Source organism: Arachis hypogaea, chromosome 4 (assembly GCF_003086295.3).
Source record: "Arachis hypogaea cultivar Tifrunner chromosome 4, arahy.Tifrunner.gnm2.J5K5, whole genome shotgun sequence".
Taxonomy (NCBI): Eukaryota; Viridiplantae; Streptophyta; class Magnoliopsida; order Fabales; family Fabaceae; genus Arachis; species Arachis hypogaea.
In genome coordinates this window covers 75,149,499-75,167,924 of record NC_092039.1, presented here as the reverse complement: position 1 = coordinate 75,167,924, position 18,426 = coordinate 75,149,499, and the positions used below count along the sequence as shown (strand labels likewise).

The 18,426-nt window shown below is 33.5% G+C and overlaps 1 protein-coding gene across 3 annotated transcripts; it reads right to left on the bottom strand.

Moving 5' to 3' along the window:
* Window positions 1-4,847: 4,847 nt before the first annotated feature.
* Window positions 4,848-14,992, bottom strand: LOC112796846 (pectin acetylesterase 5). 3 transcript variants are annotated; one of them, XR_003199429.3, is made up of 13 exons: window positions 14,616-14,992; window positions 14,436-14,518; window positions 14,157-14,286; window positions 13,320-13,399; window positions 13,092-13,181; window positions 11,816-11,940; window positions 11,461-11,521; window positions 11,276-11,329; window positions 11,086-11,163; window positions 10,896-11,001; window positions 6,927-7,072; window positions 5,709-5,792; window positions 4,848-5,258 (listed from the first exon to the last, which is right to left on the bottom strand). XR_003199429.3 is itself a non-coding variant. In XM_025839495.2 (12 exons), exons 1-12 carry the CDS (start codon window positions 14,839-14,841, stop codon window positions 5,145-5,147), a joined length of 1,293 nt encoding a protein of 430 aa, XP_025695280.1. In that variant the 5' UTR covers window positions 14,842-14,992; the 3' UTR covers window positions 4,848-5,144. The 3 variants fall into 3 exon arrangements, 2 of the variants coding, with proteins under 2 accessions (XP_025695280.1, XP_025695282.1); XM_025839495.2 differs by lacking the exon at window positions 5,709-5,792; XM_025839497.2 differs by lacking the exons at window positions 5,709-5,792; window positions 11,086-11,163; window positions 11,276-11,329 and having other exon boundaries at window positions 14,616-14,918.
* Window positions 14,993-18,426: the final 3,434 nt, after the last annotated feature.

Here is an 18,426-nt window from a genome sequence, read left to right as displayed (position 1 = left end):
AGAAAAGAAAAGAGAAATGCAACAAAAAGGGAACAAAATTTCCCAAAGGAAAGTTCAATAAAATCAATGCGTATGTGTGGTGATCAAAGAGAGAATGCATGAGTATGTGAAAAAGTGAAGAATGGGTAGTTAGGCTAGCACTTAAATTGTATAGGTTATCATAAGTTAGGTGGGAAGCTTAAGTTAATCAAAGATTCAAATTTCAAGCTTACTTGACTATATGCATCGTACCTTGAACCTAGCCCCATTACAACCTTGTGGAAAGACCTCATGATATTTGTATGCATGCATTGAATAATTGTTGATTGTTAGATGAAAAACAAATCTTGAAAAGCATGATTAGGGGAGAATTGAGTGAATCAACCCCATACACTTGAGTGACTAGAGTGGATACACATCCGGTGAGGGTTCGATTGCTCAATTACATGTTTTCACCTATGATCATCACTTGTCTTGCAAGTTTGTAAATATCTTTTAATAACTCAATTCAATTGTGAATTTGATCTGATTGCTATTACTTTAAGCCCTTGTGCTTATATATGTTTTCTTGGGAAGTTGATTTGTTTTGACCAAGTAGTTACATTCATTTTGGTAGGTTGCATTTAGTTAGTTTGCATTGAATAAATGTTGATACCCTTTATTTCTTTCTTGATTCTAGCATGAGGACATGCTTGGTTTAAGCGTGGGGAGGTTGATAAACCCCATTTTTAGGGTTTATCTTGTGCTTAATTTGGGGGATTTTATCACCTTTTCTCACATTTATTCAATGAAATAGCATGGTTTCATAATTTTCTCCCAATTTGTTCTTAAGTGTGAAAACATACTATTTACGCCTTTAAATTGCTAATTTTAATCCACCTTTGATTCCACTAGATGCCTTGATGTGTTTGTTAGTGAATTCAGGTTGAAATGGCTAGGAATGGATCAAAGGAGTGAAGAGAAAATCATGCAAAGTGGAGAACTCATGGAAAATAAAGGATGTAGAATGCACCACCGACGCGCACGCGTGGATACAAGGTCGCATGGCATACGCATATGTGTGGATGAAAAAATGTCAAGCGACGCATACGTGTGATCCATGCGTACGCGTCAATACTCGCACGTGACCTCATTAAAGTGAAAACACTGGGGGCGATTTCTGAGCTTCCCAGGCCCAAATCCAACTCATCTCTGAGCCTATTACATGCAGAATCCAAGGGGAGTGGAAGGGGAGATCATTCATACACTTAGTTTTAGAGAGAGATGTAGAATTTCAGAGAGGGAGGCTCTTTCCTCTCTCTAGATTAGAGTTCTTAGTTTTGTTTCCTTTTTAGATCTAGATCTATTTCTTCCTTTACTTTAATTTTCCTTTTATCTTTACTTGTTTTAGAATTTTACTTCTCTTGTAGTTCCCTTATTTTGTTAATTTTAGTATATGATCTTTTGTTGATTTACATTTTCTTTTGATGCAATTTATGATTTCCAAGTCTTCTTATCTTTGCTTTAGTTTTTTATTGTTGATTTCTTGCCTTTGTAGTCATAGCTTCCTTTAATTCTTGCAATTTGTGATGTTTACCCTTATTGCCTTCTACGTGTTTGATGAAATGTCTCTTTTAGTCATAGCTTAGATTTTCCTTCTCTTGGCTTGTGTTGAAAAATTGGTGACTCTTGAGTTATCAAACTCTCTTGTTGATTGGTAATTAGAAGTTGCTAGTTGACTTGAATGCCACTAAAGCTAGTCTTTCATTATGATTTGACTAGGACTTGTGGTCTCAAGTTAATATCCACTTGACTTTCCTTCATAGTTAGAGGTTAACTAAGTGGAGCAATGGACAATTCTTGTCACAATTAATGATGATAATGAGGATAGGACTTCTAATTCTCATTCCTTGCCAAGAGCTTTCTTAGTTATTAGCTTATTTCTTTTGTTACTTACTTTTCTTGTCCCTTATTCAAAACCCCAAAAATACTTGTCCCATAACCAATTACAAGAACACTTCCCTGCAATTTCTTGAGAGACGACCCGAGGTTTAAATACTTCGGTTATTATTTTTATTGGGGTTTGTTACTTGTGACAACCAAATTTTTTATTGAGAAATTGTTTGTTGGTTTAGAACTATACTTGCAACGAGAATTCATTTGTGAAATTCTTTACCGACACACAATTTTCCTCTTCATCATGCGGTGATGATCCCAAACTTCTTGAGCTTTTCTCCGGCGAATCCAAGCCTCAATCAACTCTATAACTTCACTCAATTTTACTATATTCATACTTAGAATTTTCTCTCAAATTAGGGTAAAATGGAAGGATAGGATTTTTCTATCTTATACCATGTGAACTTAGGATAAAACCCCTCTAGAATTCGTGCTAGAGCTTCTCCTAAGGAATCAAAATCATACACTTTCGTACCTCACCCCCAAAACACAATAGGAGCTATGGTTTGCAAGAAACATGTTTTTAAAAGTGATGATCAATAGTAAAAATCCTTTTTTCTTTCTCTCCTCTCTCACTCTCGAGCTTTCTTCTTTGAAAATGAAGAGATGAATCAAGAGATATGCCATGAGACTTAATAAGTAAGGGTGAGGGATATTTTTGTCCTTTTGTCCATACTCCAACCTCGGGACCAATTTTTAAAGATATATGTTTTTATTTGTGTCCAAAATATTTTTCTGGTTACTTTTAATTTTTTACTTTTCTCATATGAAGTACCAGACTAAGATAAGCGTCTACAGCTAATTATGACACGCGTGCACGTTTTTTTCAAAAACAATTGCACTTTGGCACTCCAATAATTTTTTGAGTTCAAATCTTATCTGTGAATCTCTAAATTCAAAACTATAAATTTTTAATTCAAATCGGACGGTTTAAACCCTCTTAACTCAAATTTAAATTATATAATTGGCTAATAAATTTTTCGGATTTTACAAATACCACTAAGTCAGTGCCCAACCCACCGTCGCCGAACTTTTCTCTTTGGCCAGAGGGTACCGTCCTGCCAAGAGTTGTCGTTGGCCCTAGAAGCTCTGCTCGGCCTCTTTTCCTCTATCATCTTCTCCTCTACATCGTCACATTTGTCCCACTTCTCTCTCGCACAAGCTCTTTTACTCTTCTCATTTCCTGTTGCTAGATCCTCTTCCCCTCTTCTCTTTCTTTAAGATGTTCACTATGCGTCTCTATCTCATCGTTCCTCCCTCACCGACAGTTCTGTTTTGTTCCTCCTTCCCTCGTTGTCTGTTTTGTTCCTGTCTTGTCATTAGTTTCATGCCTCCCTCATTGCTAGTGAGTAGTACTTGTTTGCTTTTTTCTTTTGTTAATTACTTAATTTTGATCATTTTGAGTTTCTGTCTTTCTGATTATATGATTCTGTAATTTGGAATAATGTTTATGATTATGAGTTTCTAATTGTTTTGTTATATTTTTTCTTTTTATTAATTTTGTATGAAATTGGAATAAACTTTGATTATAGTTAATTTCAATGATTTTGGGGTTCACTGCTAAGGGGATGGTCGCTGAGGGAGAATATGACAATAGATAGATGAGATGTTGTTGCCGTCATTGACGTCGCTGTTCAGTATCGCCACCAACTCCAACTTGCCGCCAAATCCAAGTTATACCTCGTTCGTTTTGCTCTGCTTCAACATAACTGTAGATTTGTTGAGATAGTTGATGTCGACATTGTCATGGTGCTAGTGGTGGTGTAGCAAAAAAGAGAAAATATGGTTAAGATGGTAGAAATGGAGGGTTGCAAAAGTTTGAAATTTGAAGACGAGATATTGTAGGGTTGGAGTTGCAGTTGAAGACAAAAGGTGTGGATAATTTGAGAATTTTATTAAAATGTCAACAAAAAATTAGGATTTGAATACTTTTGTCACACAAAATCCATCTTTTATAGGTATAATGTTAGTTTCTTTATTTGATGGATACTTTTATCAACATTCATAGAGTTCATAGGTACAAATATTTTTTTCCGGAATTCTATCATCTTTTCAACAATATGCGTTACTATAACTTTCTCTCTTATATTCTAGATTCTTATTTTGTTCGTATGTATTTGGGGTTAATAGTCAAATTAGTCCTTAAAAAATAAAATATTTTTAAATTTATCCCTTAGATTTTTTCAATCAAATTGGTTCTTCAAAGATTATGAATTAATCATATTTATTCTCCAGTCACTCAATTAACAATTTTTTCAAAGATTGAAGTCGTAAATTGTTAATTGTTAACATATATAATACCTAATATGTCTAATTGAAAATTGACCAAACATGTTTATGAAAATTTATTAATTTAGTCATTTTTTCCAATTACAAAAATTCTATTCCAATATGACTTAGTGACTAAATTTTGATAGATTTTTGTAAACATATTTACTCAACATTCAATTACATGTTATGTGTTATATATGCTATCAGTTAACATTTTACATTATTAATGGTTGACCAAAATTATGAGTGAAATAACTGAATGATAAATATGACTACTTAATCTTTTAATGACCAATTTGATTAAAAAAAATCTTTCAGAAACAAATCTAAAGGATTCTTTATCTTTGAGGACTAATTTTACTATTAACCGTATGAATTTGGCTATTTTTTCATCCATCAAAGCATCTTCATTTCTATCACATTAAGCTAATGCTCATGTTTACCATCCTCCAGTATTTTGTTCCATGTAGCATAGCTAGTTTAATGAAAGTGCGATAAGAGTTTTAAAGATATTTTTGTCACATAAAAAGAACGCTAACAATAATCACACCATCATTAGCAATTTAGCATTGCATGTATTATCAATATACAAAGTTCAAGTGTTCCACACATGGGAAATATGTATACACAAAAGGAAGGAAAGAAAGAACACTAAAAAGTTCTTAGTTTAAAGCAAGATTGTATAAAATTTATTCTCTTTTGATCAAAGTTATCATTAAAAACTTTAAACGATAGCATTTTACAAGGATGGAACCTAGTCTAGGGGGAAACTCCTGCTGCATGGCTATAGAACAAAGGTAAGGACAATATCGTTCAAGTGAATGCATAAGATGAAATGCCCCAAAATATTCTCTAACTCAGTCGTTGTATGGACATTAAAGGGAAGATATTTCTTCAACATAAAAGAATGCAATTAAGAGATAAAACTGGCAAAATTAAACCTGGTTCCCTAAGCTTTTCTATTTTCTGGTGAAATCCATATTGCGGCAAGTGGGATTGCATGGATAAGGGCAGTCAATTAGCTTGAGAACTTTGCGGTCAAAGTACCAATCAGCAACAGTTTCAGCAATTGTCTGCTCCAGAAGCAACATGATATGCAGCCAAGAGAACAGTTAGGTTAGGGATGTGAATATTAGAAAACTAGCAACCAGACATGGTAGAGTTGGAGTTTGCTGATTCTTTGTTGTAATTCATAAATTTCAAGTCACAACAAAAATTGAACTGTAAGTATTTCAATAAATAAATAAATAAAGATGTAACAATAGAACTAAAGAATAGAAAAAGCTATGTGCACACAAAAATCAGTCTCTATATATTTGTGTATTAATACATTTATCATTTAAATCATTTTTATTTTTCAATGAATATTTTGTATTCCAATATATATTATATGCGGATAGCTGATATTTAGTGTACATCTAACATAATTGACATACAAGTTACATAACCAACTGGATGTGCATCATATCTTACTATGCATTCATTAATGTTAATTTGACAGAACTATATTACAGGAAACTTACTTCGCTAGAGGTTAGCACTTTGCAGGGTATATACCCTTGTGGTAGATTACACCCGTTTCCTCTGCATTTTTATTTCCAGTATGACTTTGTACAAGACCGTTCATAAAGTAGGTTAGCTATGTATAATTTTTAAGGAAAGGAAGGTCTTCAAAGTATCAGTATGTAAAGTATGCGATGGGAGTATATAAAGTAGATTGTGCTAAAGTGATCTATCATATGTCATATTTATGTACTTTCTCCAACAAAAAGAGCAAAATAATAATTAACTTCAAGGAAGGTCAACGTAATTAATCCCTATATTTTCTCATCTTTATGAACCTTAAATCTTTTACACATGTACAGATCAATATACATCCGTAAAGAATAGAAAACACGTCAAAATTCATAGCAATAAACATTCATTAACAAAACCACAATATTAAAATTAATCACTTCTTGACTACCTAAGTCAAGCATCTCAATAATATTGGGACTGCAATTTGGAGTTTAAATGGAATTGTCAAAATCACAGCTAGAACATGCTAATTTGGGCAATCTTATGAAGGAAGCTTAGCCCCCTCTTGTTTTTTGAAATTACACTTCCCTCTTTTGAAAGATGAGATGTGGTAAACTTTTAATCAATTTTAATGTGAATGAATCTTTAGCGGCAATGAGCAGTGAGTAAAAGCCTCTAAGGGGTGGTCTATCTTCCACAGTTAGTTTTGAATACTCCCTACTGTCTATTCAATTCGGGACTTTGAAGATGAAATGAACATTTGAACTTTGAACATGCCCACTATCAACTTCAGGATTTAACCAAAAACATTGGTTCAATATCCAAAACTAGCTACCATTTATACTAGGAGTTATAAGGAGCAGAAAGAGAACTATCCCTCGTGCTCCCACATAGTTGCTCTGCAACGCTGAGAGGTTTATTCACATTAAACTGGACTAATTGTAGTGGAATATCATCTCTCAAGAGAAGGAACTGGGAGGACAATGTAATTGAAGCATTTCTAAAGGGAAGGGACGCAATTTACTCAATTAGTTTTAGACTATTACCTTGAAGCAAAGTGAAGAAGGGTTAATTTACTCAAACTCATGCAGTTAGTTGAATTGAATAATTATGATCTTCACAGTACGTATGAGAAGCACAAACTTTAATTACCTTATCATAGTTAGTTGAATTGAATAATTATGATCTTCACAGTACGTATGAGAAGCACAAACTTTAATTACCTTATCATTTATTTTAGGGGAATTGTGGGAGTGCCATGTCTCTCCCATCCCTGTCTGGCAATGAATAAAGCAGGAATTTATGAACATTCCAATCTCCTTTCGTTGCTGGAACTCGTCAAGTCTCTTCAGCAATGATTTACGGAAACCTGGAAGTGACAATTTTTCAAGTCATTCAAGCTCATATGTTGTCTATGTAAGAAACCAAACACAAAGGCTAGAAGTAGTAGTGCAATTGTATTATTCATGTTGATGAGTCTGGATTTCAGCTCAAGTTGAAGAGAAAAAATCGAATAAAAATAGCAAGCCAAGAGAAACAGGGCACTATAGCAGCCCCACTCTTCCAGGCCTCCCAAATTCGGCTTACTTTTCCCTATCCTCACTCTCTACCCGTTATATCCCTCTTTCTTCTAACAGAAATTACACAAGCACTATATGCGTACACCCACATGCCAGCATGGCATTCCCTTGCTCTCAATTTCTGCACTAGTTAGTTAGGACTTGAGGACCCACTCAACTTTTCCACTCCTTGTTTCTGCTTAATTCCAAAACTGTCACTGAACGTTTTTCGTCTAATACCTGCAGCCTTTTGCTTTATTTATCCTTAAAGCTAACAATACTTCCTCCTTGCAGGGAAACTGAGCTTAATATCAGCTGCCAGTTCCCAAGAACTTTCAAACTCGGGCCTGCTCTGCCATTTCACTAGAACCTCTACCTCACTCTCAGTGTTCTGCCACACTACCAAAATTTCAGGAGGATAGACTTGCAATTCCCAACTCTATGCATGATCTTTGGATAAGGGATTGCAGTGGACATTCTCAGCAATGCAATTTTTCAGCAAGGATACATGAGTGTATTCTTGCACCATGAGGGAGTTATAACTTATGTGCCACTGCCCCAACCCTAAACGGGCCATAGAACCAAGGATTAAGCTTCTGATTGACTCTTGTGGAATGGGACTCCAATCTATAGGATTAAGCTTCTGATTGACTCTTCTGATTGACCCCAACCCTACGATTCTTCATGCGGTTTTGTGCCTGAGTCAGCAGCCACTTTCATTCATCCAGGACAACATCCCTTTCTACCATCATTTTGTTAACTTCCTCTATCACAGAGGGTTTATCCCCCTTCCCGAGGAGAATGGAAGGGACTCTTCCATATACGGCCTTGAATTGAGTTGTCTTAGCAAAAGCATTGTAGGTGATGTTGAACCACAATTCTGCCCAGCAGAGAAGTTTGGACCACTGCCTGGGTTCTATACCCACAAAAACACTGTAAACATGTCTAGAAGAACTTATTCACCCTTTCGGTTTAGCCACCAGTTTGAGGGTGGTGTGCAGAGCTGTATTTTAGCTTAGTTCATACTTGCTTAAACAACTCCAACTGGAACGAACTCAAAAGTATCATAATCAGTGACAATAATAGACTTTGGGAACCCATGTTGCTGAACCACCTCTCGAAACGAACAAGGAAGCCACATCTTTTGCTTTGTATGCATAATTTTTTATTTTTATTGCGGATGGTGGCTCATGAAAGAGAACCAAAAATCTGCCATAGGATTATGTCGTATGACGTTGTGGAAAATGGCAGAAATGGCGGATGCACTGACAATACATGTATATGCACAAAAAACATGCAAAAAAACTGCAAATGTAAGTGAGAATGTCGGCTCTTAACTTGGCTATTAGGATTTTCTAAACAACCAAAATAACCCTCAAAGCAAAAAATATTACCCCCAGACAGGCCACTTCCACCATTCATGCGCGGAACAGCATGGCATTGCCAGAATTGCGGCCACCGCCATTTCTACAACACAGCATCCCCAAACGGTTGTGGATGGCTGGATGCAAAATCTGCCATGCCATTCCACAATTCTATGGGTGTGAGAAGCCAAGAAAGTGGGAATATTTAGTGAGCCTATCAACCCCTACAAAGCTAGTGTCAAGCCCTTCTATGAAATCCACTGGAATGTCTTCCCAAATTTGTGAAGAAATGGGAAGTGGTTGCAGCAGACCCGTAGAAGATAGAGTTTCATATTTGTTCCGGTTGCACGTATCACAACTTCAGATCAACCTCTAGATGGCCCCTTGCATACCCTCCTACCATAGAAGTGCAGAAATCCTTTTGTATGTTCTGAGAAACCCAAAATATTCCCCTAACATTGAACTGAATAATTCTTGCAGAATCATAGAATGCTTGATGAATTATTGGGTAAGACCAGCCTTCCCTTGTAGCACAAACTTCCACCTTTGAGCTCAAAGCCATCATGGGAAATATTCCCTAGAATTAATTTTCAATAATAGACTTTAGCTTAACATCATGCTGCAATTCAGCCTCTAATGCTTCCCACTCATACAAGGTGACTGCAGAGATAGCCCCAAAATAAGCCTTCCAAGAGAGTACATCAGCCACTCTATTGTCCTCTCCAGGCTTGTATTTAATTTTGAAAACAAAAGCCAGTAGCTTGCAACCCACTTTTGTTCATCCCATGTTATTCACTGGTCAATGAAGAATTTCAAACTTTTCTTATCAGTGTACCACAAGTTTCCGACCCAGAAGTTTAGTGCCTCCACTTCTGAACCTCGAGCACTATTGCCGTTAGTTCTCATTCATACACTAATTTTAACTGATCCCTGTCAAATAATGTAGGACTCTCATGTATGCCATGAGTTTCCCTACTTGCAAAAGTACAGCTTCCAAGCCTTTCCTTGGCGCAGCAGTTTTGATTACAAATTCCTCATTAATAAAAGACACGGCAAGGATAGGTCTAGCTGTCATGGCTTCCTTCAACCTGTCAAATGCAAGTTGCTTCTCTAAACCACACTGAAATTGGTCCTTCTATAACAAATGTATCAGCGGCCATGCAATCTTACCATACCCTTTTACAAATCTTCAATAATACCGCATTAGAGCTAAGAACCCTCTCATCCCCTTAACACGGGATGTGGCCAAGATATTCAAGCTTTTTACCACAAAGTAACATTCAATCTTCACTAACCACCCTAATGTGTCCTCACCAACGAAAATTGGCACTCCATCTTTCGATATTGTTTGTGTTGCCGACAATGAGGGCAATGAGTGCAACATTTGGCCTCCATGGGAATGGGGGGAGTGCCACTCCTCTCGGTGATGGGAGTGAGAGTCGCGGTGCTCTTTGGAGGTGATGTGCGGAGTCAATCTCCTCCCTCAAGTGCCTTGGACCCTATTTCACTGGTCCTCTGAGTTCACCCTTTTGGTTGCCCCTCTGAGTAGGGTAACATCCTTGTTGCCAACCCTTCCCAAGTCGCATCATCTCATCGAACTTCCTCTCCAAGCTATCAACCCTTTCCACCATGGCAGTGGCAGCAAGAAGGCTCACAGAACTCCCAAAAACGAGAGCTCTAATGCCAGTTTGTAAGAAACCAAACACAGACTAGAAGGAGTAGTATTATTGTATTATTCACACTAATGGTCTAGATCTCAACTTACAATTGAAGAGAAAATAGAAGAGAATTAACAACCAACCGAGGGAAATGGCAGCCCCACTCTCCCAAGCCAATTACCAAATTCAACCTGCCTTTCCTTTCCTCACTCTCTACCCCTTATATCCCTCTTTCCCCTAACAACAATTACACAAGTGCTATATGCACACCCACATGCCAACATCACATTCCCTTGCTCTCAATAGTTGATTTCTGCACAAGTTAGGACTTGAGGACCCACTGAATTTCTTCACTCCTGATTCTGCTTAACTCCAAAATGGTCCCTGAACCTTTTGCGCCTATATGCCTAAAGCCCTTCAGGCTCTTAATCCCTAAAGCTAACAATCTACTACATTCGCTTGGGTTGGATCGTCATCATCATATGTTCAATTTTAATCCAACATCTAAACGTAATCCCATAGAAGGTGTATAGAAGTATTCTAAAGAATCTAAATTATAAAAATTTCAATTCTAGATTGATGTCAAAATTGGAAAGATGGATTATACATACCATGAAGTACATCAAACTGATCAGCATTGCAATTGGGAATGTTCAATCTGCAGCTTTTCCAGTAACCATGGGGGTCTGAACCATGAGGTACCAAAATATTTTGTATCTAAATATAATTTAACATAAGATGGATGTAATAGGTTAAATAACAAACACCTGAAAATAATGAAAGCCTACTGAAGAAACTTACCTGCCAAAAATCATAAGCAGGGTGGACAAAAAAAACTGGAGTCTTTATGTTCTTAACAATTTCTAATGGAAAAAGACACTGCAATACAAATCAATAGTTGGTTGTTTCAGCTGAAATACATGAAAATTTTACAATGTAACTTATAACAGAGGAGGGTGCGGCAAAAAGGCTAGAGAAACCGAAAACCTACCTTAAATGGTTCAATTCTAGCAATGCAATCTTTGTGTAAACTTTTTGCAACACCCTGGCAAGTGTTATGCGATAAAATATATAGGATAGTGTTGAAAACATTAATTCTCTCTTCAATCTATAAATGTGATCATCAAACTCAATAATCTAAAGACAATGCATCCATTTAAGCAAGGAATGCATTACCTGAAGCTGAACAACGTCATGATAGAAAGATCTCATTGTCCTATTTCGAAGAACATCCTCCCTGAAATTTATAATATAAAGATTATACCTATTTGTTTTGATTAGTAAGTGGTGGCACAAACCAAGAAAGATGGATAAAGTGCAACAAACAAGTACATAAAAGTAGTCAATGCCCCATGTCCATAGTTTTTAAACCTCTGGTAGCAGTTAAAAAGAAAATGTTAAAATATTTCAGTAACAAACTTCTGTCCTGAAGAAATATCACCCGGTATGTTAGAAGTACCTCATGCACCATTCAATTTAACAGAAAATATCATGGCAAGAAAAGCAAATGAGATACCAGATACAAACTTACTCGTCTAGGAAAAACCCAGCATCAGCAAGACATTTAACATTTATGTCTTTCGAAAAATATTTTCGGAAGTCATCACAATGTATTAGAGTTGCCAACCCTCCAGCAGAGCATCCTGAAAGCAGTGCCTGCAAAAGTAGCCTATTTATCATAATACATAGAAGGTTATAGGGCAAGTCTGATGCATCAAAACTCACCAACAACTGTTTATGCCAAAGCATATTCTCTGGGGCAAATTGCATCTAAATGTCTAATAGAAGACAAATGAACATTTAAACTGCATTTTTTTCCCTCACTTGAAACAGCAATAAAATAATCTAAGCTTCCACATTACCATCTGTACAATTTCATACTAGGATTATTAATTAGTCAATTGAAATTATTTGATATGATAATATAGATACAGTCTATCTCCAAGTCAGTTTAATTATCACTTACAACAACTGTCTCCTATCAAGCAACTCAACCAATAGTTGGAAAAAACAAAATTTCCTACAATTATAACCCAACAGAAATATGACAAGATATAACTTTCACTGTGATGAGACTTGATAGCAAACTGAAAGGTACAAAAAGTTAAAGAACACTATTACTGACTATTGTGATTCTTGACCAAGCCAGGAAAGGTATTGGAATGGTTAGTACAGACAGACCAGTTTCAGTAGGGCCAGTAACACCTTCATGACCAAAAACAGGGGGATATCTAAATAGTGTTCATCCCATCTTGATTTCTAAACAAGATTTTGATGATTGAGGCATTGATTTTAGTACCCCTTAAATGATAGGGCGGGATCATACAATTTTGTCAAAGCTCGCCTCCTGTTATATTTCTGATGTCCAATCACATGGGAACTCCTTGGAAACCAACAAGAGTAAAACAGGTATGGAGCATGTGATTGAAAGCCCCTCTCCGCAATCTCACAAGTATACAAATGTCGTCATTATTTGTAACAAACTTTCCCCAACAAAATAATTTCCTTCCAAAATGTGATTACCCAACATAATTTTCTCTCTAGAATAATCAACAACCCCCCCCCCCCGGCCCGGGGAAAAAAATACACACAAAAAAGTAAAATAAAATAAAAAATTAAGAAAAAAGAATTGTAATGGCTATCACAGGGCCCATTGCCCCATTTTGTTTTCCTTACATAGACTTGCATAATACCAGGTATTAAAATGTTTCACACACATCAGATATAGATAATCTTTTCAAGTGAACATCCACTAAGGATAATAACTGCAGAACAAATCACCAACTGGCACATAATGAAAGTATCACCTGTTTTGCTTTAGACATGCCAATTGATAAGAGTTCATCCATAATAGCTTCCCAAATGATCTGGCCTCTGAAGAACAACCCATTTCCATCCTACAATATATTATAATTTATTTTTTCACAAAACGAATACATGAGTTTCTTAACTTGATATGCAAGAGGGTTAAGAGGTAACATCAACTAATACCAAGGAAACCTAAAGCCCCTAAAGTCAAAAAAGAAAAGGTCAACCTTAATCTCACTTTCTTGGTGGCCAGCAAAAGATGCACCATCACAATAGCGTACCCTCACCTTGTTCCAGTTAAAGAAATCTGAATAAATTTGACACATCAAACTAAGTAACATCACTTATTAAAAATATAAAAAATCCATAGCCTAAAACACAATAAGCCAGGTTTGAGGTAAAATCTCTAAATCCAGCAACCACGGCCATATTTTCCCTACTATACTCCACAGGCCCTATATTAATATCAAATCTCAAAACAAGAACACAACTTTAACGGACGCTTATGATCCCTATATGAGTTTAATTTCTATGCACATACACAGCAACACCGAATTCCGATCAGGTGTTCCCGAAGACATGGACAAAAACCACTTCTATGTTCGTGGTAAACCTGATTTGATGTTAGCATAGAAGAGTTTTACATTGTTCAGAAAAATTAAAATCCCTTATTAATAAAAACTTGCAAATACTACAAAACTAAAACAAATATATATATGATGCATGCTATGGTGCTTGTAGTTACGGTGACTACAGTGGGTATAGAACTTTACCAACACTCGAAAGAGTATTGCTATAATTAAACTAACATTTTTTTACTATTGAACAATATTTTTTAAAAAATAAAAGTGTTACCAAAATATAAAAATAAATGTGACTTTAATTTTAGCAACACTTGAAAAGTGTTGTTACAATTTTTTAGCCACCGTATCCATAATCACCATCACCGTATCCATATAGAAACATCAGGATATTTGTACATTAGTAATCAGTAACAGTACGAAGTTATCATAGTGCGACTGAAGTACTGAAATGCTACTACTTGAAAGTATAGAAAAACTTACAAGGATTTTGAGAAGGGTCAGAGCTTAATATTCCAGAGAAAGGAACCTCTGTTTCCATGTGCTTGGACGAACCCAACGCAGTCATTTTTCGCTGATAACACGAAGCTACCGAATCACACCACCCACCTCCCTGAACCCCACAATTGAAAATCAGCCAGAACCAACATCAGCATTCCTTTTTTTTTTAGAAAAACAAAATTCATAAAGAAAAAAACAGAGATAAAACAATACTAATTACAATTGCAATTCTTAAAATGAAAAGAAATAAAAATAAGAAACCTCAATGTGAAGTAGCCAATTTTGATATCCGGACCCGAATCCCTTCTGAAAGTGGTACCCAGGGGCACTCCCATCCAAGCAAACTGGACAAGCAATACAATAAAAATTCGAGTTACGCAATGAAGAGAGAAAGTTGAACGCGTTGTAATTCTAAGATGTGGGAACGTTAACGTTACGAACGTGCGCCTCTTTGGGTGGCATTTGAGAGGAGGGTCAAGGGAACAAGGTGATTGGAGGAAGAGACTCTAGAAGGTTCTCGGAGGTTTGGGCGGCGAGTGAGAGAGAAGAGGATGAGTGTGAAGGAGAAGCTTGTGAATGCGATTGCGTATTCCTTGTTGGTCCATTTTCTAGAGAAGACAGTGCGGTTACGAGAAATGGTTGCGAAGGATGAGGGAGGTGAAGGCATTTTGATTGGGTTTAGTTGGTTTTCCTGGTTTGCCGTTTGGTTTTGGAATTCAGTTGATTGTGGTAGTGAGAAGTCAAGGCCTGTTACAAAAAAATTGTGTTTATTGTAAACAAAAATAAATAAATAAATAAATCGTTGGTGTATAAAGTGATTTATTAGTTTTAAATATAGTTTGGTGACATTTTTATTTTTTAAAAGTATCTTATAAAAATTAATTTTTAAAAGTTAGCTTTTAAAAAATTGTAGTATTTCTGTTTGATAAATTAAATTAAAAATAATTAATCACAAGTAATAATACATTTGGTAAAATTATTTTTAAAATTTAAAAATATTATAATAATCTTTAATATAAGAATTAATTATGAATATTAATTAATGAATGAAGTTATATTAAACTTTTTAATTTTGATAAGAATAAGTTAATTTTAAAAATTTTTGCTGAGATATTTTCAAAAGTATTCCTAATTTTTAAAAATTACAAGTACAAATTTATGAGTTTTTTTATTTACCAAATATAAAATAAAATATTTGTGCTTTTTAAAAGGACAAACATCTCTTTAAAAAGTTTTATCAAACCAAATCTTAGCTTATACTTAGATATTAGTTATTAGTACTTACAACGATTTAGATTTTACTGGTTTGTATATGCAGCAACTTATTGATCGGCAATAAATTCTTAAATAGAACTTATAAATTAGTCTTTAGTCTATCAAATTAGAAAATATTATGAGTAATTAAAAAAAATTAGAGTTTGTTAGTGTTATCTATTATATATCATCTATTATATCTATTATTCTATTATTAAAATTGAGTTTATTTAATTAATAACATAACTAATGTTGTATGTTCTTGAAAATATTTTTTATTTTATTTTATTTTATTTATTTAAATGCATTAATTAATTATTTAATTTAATTAAAAATATCAAATTATTTAATATTTTGTTTGACTATATTAACTATAACCAATTAATTGCAATAATTATTTAATTTGACTGAAATAAATAAATTAATTTTGTTTTAATTTTATTAATTTCTCATTTTATGTATTTTGATTAATGAATTTTAAAATATCATAATTAATCATTTATTTAATTTAATTGAGATAAATATTAAATTATTTAATAATTTATTTGACCACATTAACTATAATTAATCAATTATATTAATTATTTGATTTATTGCAATAAATAAATTGATTTTATTTTAATTTTTATTAATTTTTTTATTTTATGTGTTTTCACTAATGATTTTTAAAAGTGTTATAATTTTTACATGGTCTATTTATAATATATTTTTATTTATTTAACTTATTTTATTGAGCCAAACCATCATAATTATTTTATTATGTTGATTATTTAATTTAATTACTTTAAATATATCTTATTTGATTCAATTTATTGTCGCACTAGCGTGATAACCCAACTCATGTAATTTAAAGATTTTTAAAAGAAAAAATACTAAGATATAACTAAAATATATTCTATAAAGATACATATGTTGTATTAAATTTTAATAATAACAAAATTATCACAACCTTAAAATAAAATAATAGAATACAATAATTATTCAATATGTCAATGAATGCTCTAAAATGTTTTTCAAGATAATAAAATATAATAAAAATTATTTGACACTAAGAAAAAGAAAAAGAAAAAAAAAGTCCAACATATGTAGTTTACTATTATGTACAATCTTAAAAACATAAATTGTTTAATATTTGAATAATAAAAAAAGTAACATCATATCAAAGTAGACTCATAAGATATAGCAATCATTCAGAATATTAATTAACACTATAATTAAAAAAAAAAGACAGCATATTAATTTGATTGTTAACAGAAAAAGAAGAAAGATAACCAAGTAGTAAATATTTGCTTACAGCAATTGTTCACATCTGGTATCAAAAAGTACATAGGTTAACTAAGAAGTTCACATCCCATACATATTTTGAATTTTAGATCATGAAACGCCTAGGGTCCAAAATAGAATACATATCCCAAAACCAATAAAAGAAAGTCTCGAAGCAGCTGAATAATTACTTTATAATCACAGAAACCTAAATTAAATGACCTTCTTTCGAAACACTCCCAAATACATATAAATATCCAATTTTAAGTTTATGCATTCTGATAAAATCTTTTCATTTAGAACCAATTTTGTACTCTCGATTCCTACCTTTACTTTTCAAGACACGCATTGCAAAGGTTTTAGTAATTTCTGAGTCCTTAACAGTAAACTTTCAATGTTTCTATCTTCCACTGTTAAGTAGCAACCTAGCAAACTCATAGGGAATATACTGTGTAAAAAAGAAAAAGTTAGAAATAGTTCATAAAAAATAAATTAACCAATAAGTATGAAACAATAATTATACAAACTTACAAATCGATCAGCTTTCACATCATACTTAGTCAACCTCTTGCTGTGATGTACAGCAACATATCTATATATTTCAATGTTAATTTATAGAAAAAATATAAGAAAAATAAACACGATAACAATGAAATATGTAAGATAAGTTTATACAGAACACCGTGAAAAGAAAATTAATTTTTAAAATCAATACACTTTGAATGTAACAAACTTATCAACCAATTAGATTATAGCAAGAGTGACAAAATCAACAACACATGAAACACCAATCTAATATTATATCCAAAAAAAATTAACATACTCTTTTTTTTGTTATTGACCTCTTCTTGATAGTAGTTTTATTGGAATTGTTCTTCCCAATCCTTTGCACACCAGAAGTTCAAGTGTCATTAACAAAAAAAATAAAAAACAATGAAAAAACAGATAGAGAATAGAAAAAGCAAATAATATTATATTACACAATGAATTATAGATATATATTGAAATAAATATGTTAATAAATACAGTAATTAAAATATAACATGTATAAAATTAACAATAATTAAGAATAAAAAAAAAAGAAAATTGTAAACTCTAACCTTTTCATATTCCCATGGATCCTATTATCTTGTTTACCATATGCAACATCATCCAATTCATCAAAGAAGTTCAACCCCAACTTATCTTGGATTACTTTTAACAAAGATATACCAAGAATATCTTTAACATAGTGAGATGCATAAAAATCCATATAAATTAGATTATTTCGGCTATCCACAGGAGCCACAAAAAATATGCCACTTGTGACATACATTAAACTAATCTTGACCATGCTTTTGAACTTATAGAAAGAAAATAACTTATCTATCTCATCTAAAGGTATCTAGATTTTGTTTCCCCGATTTTTTAATTTAAGCTTGATACAATTGTCACAAAAATTAATTAGGACAATTTCATGTTTCAGCTCGGTACCATATCTAGCAATTATTATCTCCGAAACCAAAACATCATCCTAAAAACAAAAAGAGACTTATCACATACATTTAATTTTTATCATAAATTTTATTAATTCAGTTATATATGATTTATCTGTTGATCACATGGCTATTAAAAAAAATCCGCAAATCATATATTAATCTAAATATGTACCCGTCCTCTGTATGCGCAAAACATAATTCTGTCTTCTTTATCATTTCGCCAATGCTCTATTGTGCCAAAAAAATGCCTAAATCAA

Bases quoted from the DNA above. Each gene is read 5' to 3' on its own strand.
- LOC112796846 (XM_025839495.2), bottom strand. From the start codon at position 14,841: ATGCCTTCACCTCCCTCATCCTTCGCAACCATTTCTCGTAACCGCACT. The intron at 11,522-11,815 runs GTAAGTTTGTAT...TATAAATTTCAG, and splicing joins GCTGGGTTTTTCCTAGACGA to GGAGGATGTTCTTCGAAATA. The intron at 5,259-6,926 runs GTAATTAAAGTT...CTTCTGGAGCAG, and splicing joins CCCCTAAAATAAATGATAAG to ACAATTGCTGAAACTGTTGC.